Genomic DNA, 16,460 nt, shown 5'->3' with positions numbered 1-16,460 from the left:
CTTATTCAGGGAGGCTGCGGAAGGGATTTCCAAAATGCTCGGTGGTACCTCAGTTTCCTCTTAGCCCTGAGAATCTCTGAGAGAGGGGAGGTCAGGACTGGGACAAGAATCCACCCCTAAGGGGAAAGGGTTAAGTGGGGATGGTGTTCCTGTGGGCGGGCTCCGCGATCGGCAGCGCCGAGCTCTGTTAGCCAAGTCTGAGCATCTCCGAGGATGCGGCGCAACGAGCGGCTGCAGGGACGCGCGCAAGGTGAACGCGGGGGCGGCCGGCGCGGCGCCCAGGTGAGGAGCTGGCCCAGGGAGGGGGCGATGGCAGGGCCCCGGCAGGGAGCGTGGCCTGCAGCCCCCTTTCTGGGCACGAGCGGCAGAGCCTGCACCATCGCCCACCCCCACCCGGGACACTGCGGGAAGGCGCGGAGCCAGGGGAGAGGAGCCGGAGGAGGAGAGGTAACCCGAGCTGGACCAGCTCCCGAGGCTGCCCTGCGGCGGCCCTCGCCCTGCCCCCAGGCCGGCCTCTCCCCAGTCCCTAGGGCAGGGAGATACCCCCTATCCCTCACCCCACAAAAATCTCAAAAAATGTCTCCTGTAGGAGGAACCTAGGTCTGGTCAGCCCCCTCCTTGTCCACAGATGCCTAAATTTCGTTTGAATTGCGGCTGGCGAGCAGATGGCATATGCTTATCATTGAAGGCCTAACTCAAGTGCCTCCTCTGAAAAGCTTTTGGACCCCCATGTTCAAAATGAGCCGTTGCCGGTTTCACAACCCCTGGTGTGGTCATTCGCTGGCTGTGTGACCTTGGGCGATTTGCTACACCCCTCTGAACCTCCCCTTCTTCCCCTCTGAAATGGTAATACCCACACCTGCTTGTGTTGGGAGGGTTGGACGAGATGGAGGACATGCAGCTAATCTTAGCGCAGGAGCCTCAGTGGGTGAGTGCTCAACACAGGAGCACTGTTCTTAACCGGGACATGGGTTAGTGGCCCTTCAGGCCTTCCTCCTGGGTTGGCCCCAACTCCTGACACCAACTGGGTCTTCTCTGTGGGTCCCCAGCACCTAGTTTGGGCTAGGAGTAGGGCATGGGGTTCAGCCAATGTTTGAGAAATGAAACTAACAAGACCTCAAGGCAGAATCTAAACTCAGTTTCTGAATGGGTTTAAGGAATCTTTGAACTCCCTGAAATTGTTCACAACCTTGGATGAACCAGGACATTTCCAGGAGAGAGCCCCTGGAGTTTCCACTGGATTCTCAAGGTGTAGGTGAGGCACCAAGGATGAGAAGCCAGGGAACTCTGGGCATACCTGCTTCCCAGAGAGGAAGGGAGCAGGGCCTCTGCCCCTAAACGCACCCAGGCCTCTCCTCTCTCATAGTTGATGTGCTCCTGCCCGCTGTCTCCTAGCTATCGGGTCCCTTCCTGCCTCCCTGGCTTAACTAGGAGCTCTCAAGAAGAGGAACCTTTAAGGGATATCTATGCAGGGCCAGGCATACGCAGGGGCTGAAGACAAGAAATAAATATGCTGCTGCAGCCTCTGAGATGCCCCAGGTCCGGGGAGGAGACAGGAGATTACATTCTGTGACCAGGATGATGGGAAAGGGTAGAGGGGGTGTCAGGGAAAGAAATGTCTAAGCTGTAAAGAGCCACCATCATATCTCACCCGGATTTTCTCTCCCCCTTTTACAAATTTTATTTATTTATTTTATTTGGAGGCGAGAGTGCATGTGCGCCAGTGGGGCAGAAGGAGAGGGAGAGAATCTCAAGCAGGTTCTAGTGTCAGGATGGGTCCCAACGTGGGGCTCGATCTCATGCCCTGTGATCATGACCTGAGCCAAAGCCAAGAGTTAGATGTGCTTAACCAGCTAAGCCACCCAGGCGCCCCTCACCCCTTTTAAAACAGCGGGCTTGATGCTTGTATTGGTTTCCTGTGATACTTGGGATAAAATCCAGGTGCCTCATTCTGGTTTACAAGACCCCTTGTGATCTAGCCCTACCTTTCTGAATTTATCTCCCTCTGCTATGTTCTCCTTCATTTGCTATACTCCAGCCACACTAGCCTTTTCATTTCTTGAGTTCACTCATACATTTTGCATCAGGGCCTTAGCACTTTCTGTTCCTTTGCCAAATACTTTCCCCCCATATCTTCAAACGGCTGGCACTTTCTTCTCATTCAGCATCTAGCTTAAATGTTACCCCAAAGGCCTCCTGCTACCCACTGTGTAAATTAGCCCCCCATCTGCCTATCTCTTAACCCTGTTTTATTTTCTTCACAGCTCACCTTATTTAAAACTATTCATTGTCTGTCTCTTACCCCAAAAAGCCAGCTCCGTGAGGGCAGGCATCTCGTCGATCTGTTCACTGCTTTTAATCCCCCAGGCCGACCACTATGTGTTCAAATTATTTGTTGATGTAGTTAAGGGGGCTGGTGGGGAAAAAAAGCTTTCTGGACAAAGGGAAAAGGCGTTAATGCTTATTAAACTTATTAAACTCCTCTTATGGGCCTGGCCTATAATGTGTTTTGTTAGGTGAGTCTTGTAAGAGCTCCCTTGACTTAGGTACCCATTTTACTGATAGAAAAACCACAATTTGGAGAGGTGAAGTTAAGTCACCCAGGAAATGGCAAAGCTGGGATTTAAACCCAGATCCCTCTGTCCCTCTCCCTCTCCACCTCTCTGATATTTGAGCCAGGCCTTCTAGAATAGGATTTCATAGGGCATCTGGGTGGTTCAGTCAGTTAAGCATCTGCCTTCAGCTCAGGTCATGATCCCAGGGTCCTGGGATTGAGCCCCACATCATGGTTCCTGCTCAGCGGGGAGTCTGCTTCTCCGTTTCCCTCTGCTCCACCCCCTGCCTGGGCTCTTTTGCACACACACACTCTCTCTCTCTGTCAAATAAATAATAAAATAAAATCTTTGAAAGAAGTAGGATTTCAGGGGCGCCTGGGTGGCTCAGTGGGTTAAGCCTCTGCCTTCATCTCGGGTCATGATCTCAGGGTCCTGGGATCAAGTCCCACATCGGGATCTCTGCTTCAGCAGGAAGCCTGCTTCCCCCTCTCTCTCTCTGCCTACTTGTGATTTCTCTCTGTCAAAAAAATAAATAAAATCTTTAAAAAAAAGAAGTAGGATTTCAGCAAGTGAAGGAGGAGAGGGCATTCCAGGCTTAAATAGCAGGAGCAAAGGACTGGGGCACTGAAGAGTCCAGTGGGATAGATAAGCAGCCTGCTGTGGCCTTGGAAGACTAGGAGAGGAACTTACATTCTTTCCTGAGGGTAGTGGAAGCCATTGAAGGTTTTGAAGTAGGGCAAGTGGCATGACCAGAGATGCAGTTTTAAAAGGTCACTCTGGGCAGCATGAATAGGTTGAACAGGAAGGGGCTGGAGAAGGGGGAGCTTTTCCGTGTCTCTCTTCTTTCTTTCCCACCATCCATCTTGGGGCAGCTATGGGCACTCCCAGTGTTCATATGTCATCCCCCTTCTTTTTTTAGGGTCATCCAGGGAGGACTGGAAGTTGAGTGTTCTAGGCCCAGGCATCAGAGTGGACCATGGCTCCCAGCCCATGGGGCCGTGGATGTGGCCCCCTGCTGCTGTTGCTGCTGCTGTCCCTGGGGGCTGGCCCTGCCCTGGGCCGGGGCCTTCCCAAGCCACTTGAGGACTCGGAACCACATCTGATCCCGGGAAACCACCCCCAGGGCCCTACAGGCACAGAGCCCCAGGCCCTCGACTTCCTCTGGGGAAAGTCCAGAGATGAGGACCCCTGGAACTCCAATGTTCCCCATGCCCCTGCTGAGGAAGCACCCGAGAAGCCAGCAGACTCTCCCCTTGGCCCAGCCTTGCATGGACCTAAAGCATCCCACAGGGCTCAGAGAGAAGGACTCCCAGTAACTGATGACCTCCAGATGGCTCGAGGGTCAAGTTCTCATGGCTGGACAGGACTGCCTGACTCACAGGAGCCTATAGAACAAGAAGCACCAGCTCCCCATCCAGTAGGCCTCCCCCATCTCACTTTCATCCCCATAACTCCCAGACTCCAACTTGGGATAGCCACAGTTCTTCCCTCCACAGAATCAGAGGAGCCTGGAGGCCAAGTGGAGCAACGACCACCTAGAGATGAGGGTCTGGTGGACAAAGCCAAGATCAGCATCTCAGAAATGCCCCCCTTAGACCACCAGGGCCCTCCGCACACTCTTGCTCCCCACTTGGGCACTACCAGGAGGCCAGTGCTAGAAGAACAGGGAAGAGGTGAGGACTTCCAGGAGGCAGCTCAAGGGCCCCTCTTCACCCAACAGGATCCTGAACTCCCTCATGTTGGCTTGGTATCCTCAGCTGAGGTGGTGTCCTCTCAGGAGCCTGGGTCCCAGCCAGACCTGGTATTGGCCAAAAGCCTTCCTCCTGCTGAGGGGCTGCCAGTGGAGCTCCCCAAGAAGACTGGAGGCGAAGAGACCTGGCAAGTCAGTCTTTCAAGTCCCTCGCCCAAACAGGCTGATCTTCCTGATGTTAGGGGCTCACCAAGACCCCAGCCCTCAGGTCCCCCTACCACAGAGACTCCTGATGGGCAGCCTAAGCCAGGTGGGTATCAAACTGAGGGTGATGAGCAGTGCTGGGAGGAGGCAGTGTTCCAGGGTAGCTGGATGGCCCAGTTTCTGTGTGACCTCTGGTCCCTCTTGGTAGCATTTTCCTCATTCTGCCAAATGAGCCCCCTCCCTTTTGGGGGCTCAGACTTCGGGGACCGAAGGAAGGTCAGACAAAGTAATGACTGCTTTTGTTGTTTCAGAGATAGCGGCAATGAATGAAGCAGACCCCATCTCCCCCCAGCGGGTGAGAGGAGCATTGGAGACCCCAGGTACCCCCAAGTCCCTCATTCCTGGCCCCTTGGACCCCGGCCCAGCTACAAATCGAACAGAGAGCCCTGTGGGGGCCCTGCAGCCAGGTGAGGTCATGGCTAGACTCTGGTAGGGAGTGGGTACTCTGTCTAATAACTAAAAACCTGTGTGAGGTATTTGGGAGGAGTGAATGGGCATGAACACCTGCTTAAAGGAACTCACCAGGACCTCCTTCAAAAAACTCAGGATAATAAACTAATGCTCATTGGGTACTCTGGGACAAGTCATTTGTCCTTTGGGGGCTAGAATATTCTTAAATGTGACTTGGATATATTTAGTGCAGTTTCTCCAACTCCTGCAAACCAGTGGAGATTTTTAAAAATTCCAATACCCAGGCACCATCGCAAGGAAATCTGATTCACTTGGTCTCCAGGTGATTCTAATGGGCAGCCAATGCTGAGAACTGCTGGTATTTTATTAGTAAGAGCGATAGGTCACATCATTTAACATTATTGGTGTTGGGCACTATGCTAAGGCCTTAATCCTGCCCACACCCCAATGAGGTAGGTGCTATTACCATCCCCATTTTATAGATGTGCTTAGAAAAGTTTAATAACTTGCCAACCACACTAGAGAATGTGGAAAATCAAAAAGCACTTTTCAAAGGGCTATTTTGATATTGTTATTTCAGATGAAGCCGAGGAGTGGCCGGGGCGCCCCCAAAGCCATCCCCCAGCACCCCCAGTCCAGGCCCCCTCAACGTCACGCCGGGGCCTCATTCGGGTTACCACGCAGCGCGCCCTGGGCCAGCCACCCCCTCCGGAGCCCTCAGCCAGCTCCGTACCATCAGCCCCAGCCACCAGCCCCCCCGCCAATGCTACCGCACCTCCTCTGCGCTGGGGTCCCCTCCGGCGGGTGCTGAGCTTTTCCTGGGAGCTGCACGTCTATGGGGTGGGGGTGCTCTTCCTCTTGCCCGCATTGTTGGCACTGGCCTCCCTGGCAGCCGCCCCTGCGGGGCCCCGGCTGGCTCTAGTGGCAGCGGTGCTGGTGCTCGTAGCATCCGGGCTTCGATCAACCTACATGCTCGCCGACCCTTACGGCTCTCAGGCGCGGCTGGGCTTACGCACCGGCCTGGTACTCTACAACCTGCCCTTCCCCTTGCTGCTCACTGCGCTGGCGGCCCTGACCCTGCTCGGTCTAGGCGTGGGGCTGCCCCAGCAGCTGCAGAACCCGCTCCTGCTGGGAGCGCTGGCGTTGGTGCACGGCGTGGGGTTGCTGACTACTGACTTGCTGTCGGTGCGGCCTGCGCTCAACCTCCTGGCTCAGGGCTTGTCGTGCGCCTGGGGCGCCACCGTGTCTCTGGGCACGCTCTGCCTTTGCCGTCGCCGCCTGCTGGACGGGCCTCGGGGCTGGGATGCCAGCCCGGGCCCGCGGCTGCTGGCCGTGGCTGGCGCGCTGGGGCTGCTGGCCAGTGGCTTGCAGCTGGCGGCCGCGCTCTGGCTATACCCAGGCCCAGGCCGGGTGGGTCGCTTTTCGTGGGCCTGGTGGGGTGTCCACTTCTGGCTGCGCCTGCTGGAGCTGACCTGGGCCCTGGCCCTGGCTCTGGCTGCTATGGCCGCCGCACGGCCCCGGCCGCCCACGGAGCACGCTTGCTGGGCTAAGTTGCTACGCCTGGCGTGCCCCACGCCCTCAGGCAAGAGCGAGGTGCCTGAGCGACCCAACAACTGCTATGCAGGGCCCAGTGGCCTCGGTGCAGGCAGCCTGGACATCAGCAAGAGTCTCATCCGCAACCCAGCGGAGGGCGGGCCGCCCGCCACGCCCAGTTCAGGCGCCTGGGGCTCGGCTGCGTCTTTGGGCCGAGGCCCCCAGGGTGGCCCGGGACTGTCCCGCAACAGCGTGGGGCCGGCGCCGTCGATGAGCGAGCTGGATCTGCGGCCGCCATCGCCCATCAACCTGAGCCGCAGCATCGACGCCGCGCTCTTTCGAGAGCACCTGGTGCGAGACAGCGTTTTCCGGCGCTGTGGCCTGCGCGGCCTGGCCTCCTCGCCGCCTGGGGGCGCGCTGCGGCCGCGGCGGGGCAGCCACCCCGACGCCGAGCTCGACGGCGCCGGCTCTTCTCTTAAGCGGGGCCGCTGCCGGTCTCTCAGCGACGTGCGCGTGCGCGGCCCGGTCCCACCGCACGTCGCGGACGACCCTGAGGGGGCGCCCTCTCGCAGCTCCATGGACAGCTTTTCCCGGGGATCGCTCAAGATCAGCTGGAACCCGTGGCGTCACGGGCTGTCATCGGTGGACAGTCTGCCCCTGGATGAGCTGCCCAGCACCGTGCAGCTGTTGCCTGCCCCAGCCCCAGCCCCACCCCCCGACCGGCCCGGGGAACCTCAGAGTGAGGTCCAGCCTCGCAGCAAGCCTGGGGACTCCCGCAGCGCCTCCAGTGACACCATTGAGCTCTGAGGGATCGAGGAATGCAGGACGAGGGCCCTACCCTCAATGGCCATAGGGCATGGCCCATTGGGACAGCTGAACATTTGAAAAACTGGCATTCCTGGGCTACCACCTGACAGTCACTTGAAAACAGTCGGGCATGAACCTACCCCCGTTTTTTTGTTTTTTGTTTTTTTTCCCAACGGGTATTTTGCACAGAGGCTGTGACTTACGCGGAATACAGGGTGGACATGCATGGATTTGGGTGTGGGATATGGGGTCCAGTTACCCCCAGACACCCCTCCAGACTCCCCAGTGTGGAGAGATGAGGCTTGCTTGTCCAGACTGACTGTCCTCTTTGTGCCAAAGAAATAAACCCTTAGGAGTTGGCTTATGCCTCCCTCTGGCCATGCCAGGATCCTGTTAAGAGAGGAGGTAGCAGTCCCCGCCCCCCAGCAGTCCCAAATCCTGTGTATGTTGGGGAGGAGAGGACTTAAAAAGGAAAGGGCACTTGATTCTTCCAACAGAGGCTTTAGGAATAATGGCTACCAATAATTTGTAGCATCTCTTGTCTGTTGTGCACGGTCTTCAGCTCTTCATAGCCATCATCTTACTTCTCATATTAAGCCCGAGTGAAAAGCACTATCATGCCCATTTTACAGATGGGAAGAATGAAGTTCAGAGAAAAAGTCATTTGTCCAGGGTCTTTTGGCAAATGATAGCTGGCACTGAACCCAGGAAGTTCCACTCCAAAGCCTAGTTCCTCCACCCAACTCCTAACACTACTTAGGTCGAAGCCTCTTGATTCTCCCTCTACTGCTCCTCCATCAGGGTAACCCTCAATTTCCTAGGGTTTTAGAATATTTCCCCAAGGGCTGGGGGCTCTCAGTAGCTCAGGCCAACCCATGGGGAGTAGGAGGCAGGTGATGAGACTGAAGCTTCTCTACTTTCCAAGACCTTTATTTCCTGAGATGAATAAATAATCAGTGGCTGAGGGGCAGGGGCTTGAGTATGGAACAGGAACTGGCAGCATGCAGCTGGCAGGAGGGGGCTGTGATGGGCCCACCCCCGCAGAGAACCCCCCCTCATCCTGAGCGGGGGCTAAAGCCCATTAGCAGTTACCACAAGGAGATACTTTTTAAAAATTCACACACATTGTGAAGTCTGCCCAGCTCCCCCAGGCCAAGATCTCATGGCATCCATATTCAGAGCTACTTTTTCACTCCTCACCTGCCCAGGCCTGGTGGATAGAGGGTGCTTACCCTACTCAAAAATAAAGCAAGCTGCCTCAAGTGTCCAGGCAGGAGAGAGGCTGACCTCTGGGGACAGTCTGGATAGGAAGAGATCCTGCAGGTGTGGCAGAGATTATCTGCCCTTGATGAAGCCCTCCAGCACTCGGTCACTGCGCTCTGACAACCAGTAGCCGGTCATGGCTGCCACAGCCCCGATGAAGATGGCGGTGAAGACCAAGTCGCCCTTGGCCGCCAGTGTAGCCAGCGCACAGATGATGACCCCAAAGAACATCTGCTGCAGCACCACCAGCTCATCCTCTGTCATCTCTGAGAAGAAGCCTGCTGACTCTGAAGAGCAAGAGACACACCTGTTACTCCTCCCCTGTTCCTGGAGCTCCCCACGCCACATGCCTGCCTGCTGGCAAACAATGTCATTTGCCACTGAGAACAACTCCAACAGGGCAGTCGTTGTCCCTATCTCACTGAGTGGGAAACTAAGGCTCAGAGAGTTAAAGAGGTTTGCCCAAGGCCATGTGGTGGACACATCAGGACACAGTGTGTGTACTAGCCCAGCTTCAGAGCCAGACTGCCTGGCTTTGACTCTTGTCTCTGTGATCTGCTTGTCACGTGGCCCTGGGCAAGTTATTTCATCTCTGCATCCTAGTTTCCACTGTGTAAAATGGGGATGAGAGTAATACCAACAGCACTGGATTTGTTTTAGAAGCAAAAGAAATTAATACATGCCACATGCTCGGGAGAGCATCTGACACACGGCCAGAGCTGTGCATGTGGTCCCTATTGTCATCAGTGTGACTGTCCTTCACCTCATCACACCTACAGCCTGCGCAGCTCTCAGCAGCCCCAGGCAAGAATTGGTCCCATTGGACAGATGAGAATGGAGGCAGAGTGATTTGACACCAAGTGTGATTTTCTTTCTATCCTGGGAGGTGTGAGATGGCTAGAAGTCAGCCTGGAGATAAGATGTAGGGTTTGAGGCTTAGTGCAGCCTCATGCAGACAGTGCCCAGGGGCACGGGGAAGGGCCTGTGGGTGCCTGGAGAAGGGTCTTGCCTGTCCTCCCCCTGGATGAGCACCTCCCCTCCTCAGGTTTCTGGGGGCCACTAGGAGGCTCACCTGGGATCTGCTCCTTCACACAGATGCCCTCGATCTGTTTGTAGCCCTCGGTGCAGACACAGCGATAGCTTCCCTCGGTGTTCTCGCACTGCTGGTTCTCTCCTGGACACACCTCTGTCTCACATTCGTCCACATCTTAAGGGAGGGTGAGCCAGGGTCAGGCCCCCACTGCCAGAGTCCCACATACAGCAACCCTGATTCCCATCTCACTCACATCCAGACACTCCCCTCTGCCCTTGCCCAAACAACATTCCATCCTTCCTTCTCCTGCTCTGTCCATATGCCCCCAGCCGTTCTCAGTTCATGGTGGACAAAACACTCCACTGCGTCTATGCCCCAGTAGCAGGAGACTCACCGAGACACTTGGAGCCCACCTGCTGGTAGCCAGGGCTACATTTCTTACAGCGGCCCGGGCCCGCCCCCATGCAGCCCAGGCAGGCCTTGGCACAGTCTGGAGAAGTGAGAGGACAGATGAGTGAGAGCTGCCCTTAGGCCCAGGGTGGATTATGGAGGGGGGAAGCCCCACTTCTGAAGAAATTAGGGGGAAAGGCATGGAGCAGGTCCTCCTACCTTCTCCACTACCCTCCACTCTGGGACTGGCACTTACCTCGGCACTCATAGGAGCCTTCCGTGTTCACACAGAACTGGTTGGCTCCACAGCTGGCTCGCTCTGTGCCACACTCGTCAATGTCTGCAGAGAGGCCGGCAGGGCGGGAATTTCAGTCCCTACTGCACTAGCATGGAAGCCGAGGCCAGTGTTGTTGGGAAACAGACCTGCCCCCACTCAGACAATGGGCCAGAGACCGCAGGCCGTGTGCCAGAGGCACAGGTGCTGCGGGACTCAGGGCTGCCCAGCCAGAGACTGCGTTTTCCAATCTGCCTCAAAGGTAAGCATGACCTGAAACTGAGTTCTGGCCAACAGGATGTAAACAGGAGTGATGTGCCCCACTTTTAGCTTGGCCTTAAAATGGCAGAATTGGACTCCTCCATGCACTTTCTTCCCATTCTCACTTCCTGAGTGTCAGGTCATGGAACATGGAGGTACCTGTCACCCAACCTCAAACAACAGAACCGTCCCAAGGGGATGACCACACAGTAAGACAGGCAGTACTAGGTCCCAGAATGATTGTGACAGGCAGAACTTCCCTGCCTGGCTTGGACCAGTTGTTTTGAGACTGTGATAGAGATAAAAATAAAACTCTATATTCTTTAAGCCACAGTCTTTGAAGATCTTTGTTATAGCAGCATAGCCTTTACCCTCGTCTACATAAATAGCAGGACAGAGACCAAACCAAGTCTTGAACCCAGGCTTCCTGACCCCAAGTTAAGTATTTCATTTCCCTGGCTAATCCTTTCTCAATTTTCAAGACTTGGCCTAAGTGGTACCTCCTCCAAGAAGCCTTTCCTGATCCCCACCCCCCCACCCGCCGCCCGAGAGCTGGCTCAGGGACATCTCTAACAGCACAGAGATCCATCTATACTCTAACTGCCTGGTTACTCTTCTGCCTTTCCAACCAGGTTGAGATCTCCATGAAGATGGAGACTGTACTGGTCTAGCCCAGAGGTGTGTGTGTTGATGGGGACCACCTTCCCACACCGAGGGCAGGCCTTACTCACCTACACACTTAAGGTGATGCAAGGCCCAGCCCTTCTTGCACTGGAGGCAGTTTGATTCCTCAGGGCCTGAGCAGCGGGCACAGGGGCCAAAACAAGCTGGGGGGAATGGAGAAAGTGTGAGGATGGGCAGGCAGGCACCCCATCGGTTCCTCCTAGCCCCATGCCTCTTGGCTACCTACCCGAACATACCAGATGGCTGGCGTTGCGGTCTGCCTCAAAATAGCCAAGGCCACACTGGCCACAGGCCTCGCCCCCGTAGCCGCTTTGGCAGTCACAGCGCCCGCTGCCCCCTCGAGTCCCTTCCCCTTCACACTGCCCGTAGCCACCGCAGGGCTTCTCTGTGCCCCCAGGACAGGCTGTGGGCAGACACCAAACCAGGTAAAATCACAAATACAATCGTGAACACAGAGAATATTCCCCCATATCATTAAACATTTTTGGGGAAGAAACTTAATTTTCTTCCCCAAACATAATACCTCATGGGACATGTACTTAACTGATACCCTCCTGTAGAACAGATTACTTACAAATCTTTCCTTTTTATAAAGACTGAATTAATCATCTTTGTCACTAACTCCCCTTTTTGTTTTCAATTTATTTATTTTTTATTCTTCGGGTCAGTAAGTCTTTATCTGAAGCATCCAGAGAGATTTTTCTAAAAGGGGCTGGTGGTAGGTACAGCTCCTCCCTCAGGATTGTGTATAGAAAAAGGTGAAAATGGGGGCTTCAGTGCAGCACCTGCCTGTCCCTAGGTCACCTTAGTTCAGGGGATGGGTCTGATCTGATCCAGGCACAGGAAATGGGGGTGTGGGTGAGGGCACTTCTCATGCACATGAGAAAAACCACAGCCCCATCTGACTGTCTAGCCCTATTACCTTTTTCTCACAGCCGTTCCCCACTGATCTGCTCATCTCAACAGCCCTGTGAGGCAGAGGAGAACCTAAGGTCCAGAGGAATTATCTGAGCAACCTGAGCTCACACAGCGAGCTGTTGGACAGAACCAGGACTGGATCCCTGGCTTTGGCAATGCCTGCTTATCCCCCGAGAAGAGCTTGAAAACTCACGAAGGCAGGAGGGCCCGAAGGTGCCTGATGGGCAGCAGAGCTTCAGGGAGTCTGAGCAGAGCCACTGGAAGAGATCTGGGGCTTCCTGCTGCCTAAAGGGGTTGGGGTGGGGATGACAGTAAGGGGGGCTGAGACAGTGCCAGAGGTGCTGCCCACCCCCCAGCCTCCCCAAATATCTGTGCTACTACCACCTTGGACATAAGACCCACAAGGCTACCTGACCAACACCCTCTCCCTATTTGGCAGAGGAGTAAAATGAAGCTCACAGTGAGAACTTGGGCCCCCCCAACCAAGTCCTTAGTAGATCTAGGTTTGGAAGAAAGAGCCAAACCAGGACACAGACCCAAGCATGCAACCCCCTCTTCTACCACCAGGCCCTGCCTGTGGCCCCCTCCCTGGGAAGGCCCCCAACAACTCACTTGTGAAACCACCAGCTCTCCACCAGTTCCTCACTCAGCTCCAGTAGGCGGTGGCACTCAAAGTCCGACTTGCTGCACACGCTCTCGAGCACCTCTACCAGGCGGGTCTCACTGCCCGGACAGGGTGGGGGTGGCAGGACTATGTTCTACCCCATCCACCACCCTCCTTAAGGTCTTTCCCACCCAGCTTGTGCCATGACACCAAAGGAAAGGCCAGAGGGTGTAACGGAAAGGGTACTCAGTTGGGGAGTCAGATAGACCTGGGTTTGAATCTAGTTGAGTGACCTTGGGCAAGTCACTTAACCTCTCCCAAACCTCTGTTTTCTCATCTGTAAAATGGAGACAATAACCCATCCTGCAGATGTGTTGTAAGATGCCTCAGTTCCTGCATTTGCGCAATGAAATGTAATACCCTTACTGGGTATATGTGATTAAAAATACATCACATAATAAGTGTTGGCAAGGCTGTGGAGAAATTGGAAGCCTCCTACATTGAAGGTGGGAAAGAAAAATGGTGCAGTCACTGTGGAAAACAGTTTGGCAGTTCGGTTAAACATGGAATTACCCCAAGAATCAGTAATTCCACTCCTGGTCACATGCCCCAAAGAATGGAAAATAGCAATTCTATATACAATAGCCAAAAGGTAGAAACAATCCATATGTTCATCAACTGAAGAATGGGTAAGCAAAATGTGGTAAAGCCATACAATGAAATATTATTAAGCTTTAAAAAGGAATGAACTACTGACATATATTAATGTTATATTATGAACAAACCTTGAAAACAATACAATAACTGAAAGAAGCCAGACACATATAGATTCCAGTAAAATCAGCAAATCCACACAGATAGCAGAGTAATGGTTGCCAGGGGCTGGGGAAAGGGGAGAATGGGGAGTGACTGCTTCATAGGTATGGAGTTCCATTGTGGGTTGATAAAAATGCTCTGGAACGAGATAGTGGTAAAGGTTGCAAAACACTGTAAATGTACTAAATGTCTCTAGTGACAAAGTTTACATTATATATACGTTTATATATGTTATTATATTATATATAATATATAAAAATATATTATATAATTATATGTTATATTATATATATATATATATTTTTTTTACCCCAATAATTTTTTTTAAATACATACATACACATACACACATATATTCTGTATTTAAAGGGTCTGGCATGTGCCTGGCATATAGAAGGAGAGGACTTAAAAAACAAAAACCAAACAAACAGAAAACAGGAGCTAGAAGTGTCCTTCAGGTTATCTTGGCCGATCCTCTCACTCCTAAATGAGGAAACTGAGGCCCATTAAGGGAAAGGAAAACAACCAATGTTACATAATAACAAAATCTTTTGTTTCTAGTGGGCATCACAGTTTAATCCTTACCATGATCCTATGAAATAGGCAAAGCAAGTATCAATGTCCCCATTTTACTGATGAAGAAACTGAGGCTCAGAGGGGTTAAGTGACCTTACCAAGGGTACACAGGGTCAGAACTGACAACCATATCTATCTAACTCCAAGTATTGCTGATTCCTTCTTAACTTGACTTTGAAAAGTGGGAGGGCCTAGCACTCAGGCCTTTTGTCTCATGGTCTCATGTCATCCCATGGCTTTATAATACTGACTATATGCTGATGACCCCCCAATTCAGGTTTCCAGCTCCTACTTTTCCCCTGAACCTCAGATGTCTCAATCTAACTCTATTTGGCTCTTTAAGGGACATCCCAGCCTAATATGTTCAAGGACACCTAATCCCACCCCTTGCCTATATTATATCCTCTCCTGCTTCACATTTACCCATACCAGAAAACATCCCCAGTTGCTCAGGCCCCAAACCTATAAGTACTTTTTATTCTTTTTCTCTCCTACCCCATAATGATTCTGTCATCAAGCCCTATCAGTCCATCTGCAAAATATACCCAGAACAGGACGACACCTGCTCATGCTGCTGTCGTACTTAGACTAGCCTCCCAAATGGTCTCCTTGCTTCCTCCACTCCAGTCCCTACAGTCGTTTTGCTACATCGCAGTGAGTGATCTTTTAAAGGTAAAAACAAGACATCACCTCTTAGCTCCAAACTTTCCAATGATTTCCCATTACACTCAGAATGAAATCTAAACACCATTCTGTGACCTTCAAGGCACCCTGGCTTCATGTTCGATCACTCTTGTCTGCTCACTCCCATCCAGCCTCTTCTCCAATACACCAAGCTCAGCCCCACTCTGTCCAAATCCCTTCCCTGTCACATAGCTTGCTTCTTTGCTTCAGGTTTCGGTTCAAATGTTACACCTTGAATTCCATGCCTCCCACCCTTCCGTAGTCTATCCTGCTTTCCTATTCTTCATTTGATGTGACATTATTTATTTACCTATTCACTGTCTCTTCAACTGGAATTTAAGCACCTTGCAGATGGGATTTTGCTTGCCTAATTTACTGCTGTACTAGAGATGGTCAGTGATATTTGAGTCTCAAGAGTTTCAAGGCCTCCAACAGTAGAGCCAAGACTGGGAGGTGAGGTATATAAACCCACCTCTCCAGCCCCTTACCTGTCTTTGTATTTGGACAATTTCTCTTCCTCCCAGGCAGTATTTCCACCTCCAAAGTTGTCCCGGATTGTTCTCTCCAGGCCCTGGAAACAGAGAACATTAGTAATAGCTAAGTACAGTGCCTGGCACATTCTAGCACTTCTGTGTTTCACTGCCCAGGGCACTGAGGCACAGAAAGGCAACCCGCCCAAGGTCATACAACTAGTAAGCAACCAAGCTGGTACTTGACTCATGCAGACTTGCATCCCAGAACTCTTCTTAACCCCTGTGCTATCATGGTTAGGCCATCTCCCACAAGGCTGCTCGGGCACCCACCTTGTTGAAGCTGTCGACCAGTCCCCGGCAGGTATGACATGGATGGAGCTCAGTTGGGGGAGAAGACTGGGGAGGTGGAGAAGGCTGGAGCCAGACGGGACCTGGGAGGCTAAGGAAGAGACTCAGGCCCCAGAGTAGAGGTGGGACCAGGCCCCTCTGGGGCAGTGAGGCCATCTTTTCCCAGGTCCGGAACCTGTAGATAAGAGGAAATGGGAATGACTCACTGGAGGAGTCAAGTGAGAAAAAAAAGGGTTGGTTCGGAGGTGCCGCGAGTCTGGGAGCCCGGATCTGTGTTATTAATAGGAGGCTAGACTAGGGGGACGACCGGGGGAGGGGAAGTGGTGAGAAAGGAGCCTGTTCAGCAGTTCCAAGACGGGAGTAAGTTATCCTCGTCACCGTGGGAGAGGTGGCCTGAATCCTTAGCAAGGGAGAAGTCAACTCATTGTTTTAAGGTCTGAATATGGATTGTTATTAGGGCCAGGATCAGCGGAATTTGGGAGAACGGGTCAGAGTCCAAGTATTAGGGTAGTAGAGGCCGGATGGGCGGTCTCGGGGGGGAGGAGTCTGGAACGGAACCCAGGTCTAGGGGGGTGGAGCCCATATCCGGATAAGAAGAGAAGGGGGTCAGGTTTGCGGGCCCGCAGGCTACAAAGACGCGGCCTCTAGCAGGCAGGGGAGGATCCAGACCCGCGTAGGCTGCGTGGGAGGAAGAGCCGACCCACCCAGCCCGTTGGCGCCGACCGCTCAGCCTCCCCAACGCCGCAGCAGCGGCTGCCGGCGTAAGACGTGCGGCCTCCGCCGGCTCCGCAGCCTGGGGGGCGGAGCAGGGCCCACTCTCAGCCAATGGTGGCAGTCCATGTGCCATTGCGTCACCTTACGTCAACCACCCGCCGG

General features: G+C 53.4%; 2 protein-coding genes across 6 annotated transcripts; one reads left to right on the top strand and one right to left on the bottom strand.

Annotated features, from left to right (window-relative positions):
• Positions 1–8,242, top strand: PRRT3 (proline rich transmembrane protein 3). 2 transcript variants are annotated; one of them, XM_004738501.3, is made up of 4 exons: positions 1–282; positions 3,475–4,555; positions 4,761–4,916; positions 5,501–8,242. In XM_004738501.3, exons 2-4 carry the CDS (start codon positions 3,532–3,534, stop codon positions 7,258–7,260), a joined length of 2,940 nt encoding a protein of 979 aa, XP_004738558.1. In that variant the 5' UTR covers positions 1–282; positions 3,475–3,531; the 3' UTR covers positions 7,261–8,242. The 2 variants fall into 2 exon arrangements, with proteins under 2 accessions (XP_004738558.1, XP_004738559.1); XM_004738502.3 differs by lacking the exon at positions 1–282 and adding an exon at positions 289–447.
• CRELD1 (cysteine rich with EGF like domains 1) lies at positions 8,175–16,409 on the bottom strand. Of its 4 annotated transcripts, none has more exons than XM_004738503.3 (11): positions 16,289–16,409; positions 15,567–15,759; positions 15,252–15,334; positions 12,696–12,806; positions 12,277–12,368; positions 11,392–11,568; positions 11,213–11,308; positions 10,203–10,286; positions 9,951–10,046; positions 9,596–9,730; positions 8,175–8,810 (listed from the first exon to the last, which is right to left on the bottom strand). In XM_004738503.3, exons 2-11 carry the CDS (start codon positions 15,738–15,740, stop codon positions 8,596–8,598), a joined length of 1,263 nt encoding a protein of 420 aa, XP_004738560.1. In that variant the 5' UTR covers positions 15,741–15,759; positions 16,289–16,409; the 3' UTR covers positions 8,175–8,595. The 4 variants fall into 4 exon arrangements, with proteins under 4 accessions (XP_004738560.1, XP_004738561.1, XP_044919240.1 ...); XM_004738504.3 differs by lacking the exon at positions 16,289–16,409 and adding an exon at positions 15,963–16,235; XM_045063305.1 differs by lacking the exon at positions 9,951–10,046.
• Positions 16,410–16,460: the final 51 nt, after the last annotated feature.

The sequence above is a fragment of the Mustela putorius genome, unplaced genomic scaffold (assembly GCF_011764305.1).
Source record: "Mustela putorius furo isolate JIRA1106 unplaced genomic scaffold, ASM1176430v1.1 tig00003850_pilon_pilon_pilon, whole genome shotgun sequence".
Lineage (NCBI taxonomy): Eukaryota > Metazoa > Chordata > Mammalia > Carnivora > Mustelidae > Mustela > Mustela putorius.
The sequence above is the reverse complement of the archived record's forward strand: the minus strand, read 5'-3'. Positions and strand labels throughout refer to the sequence as shown.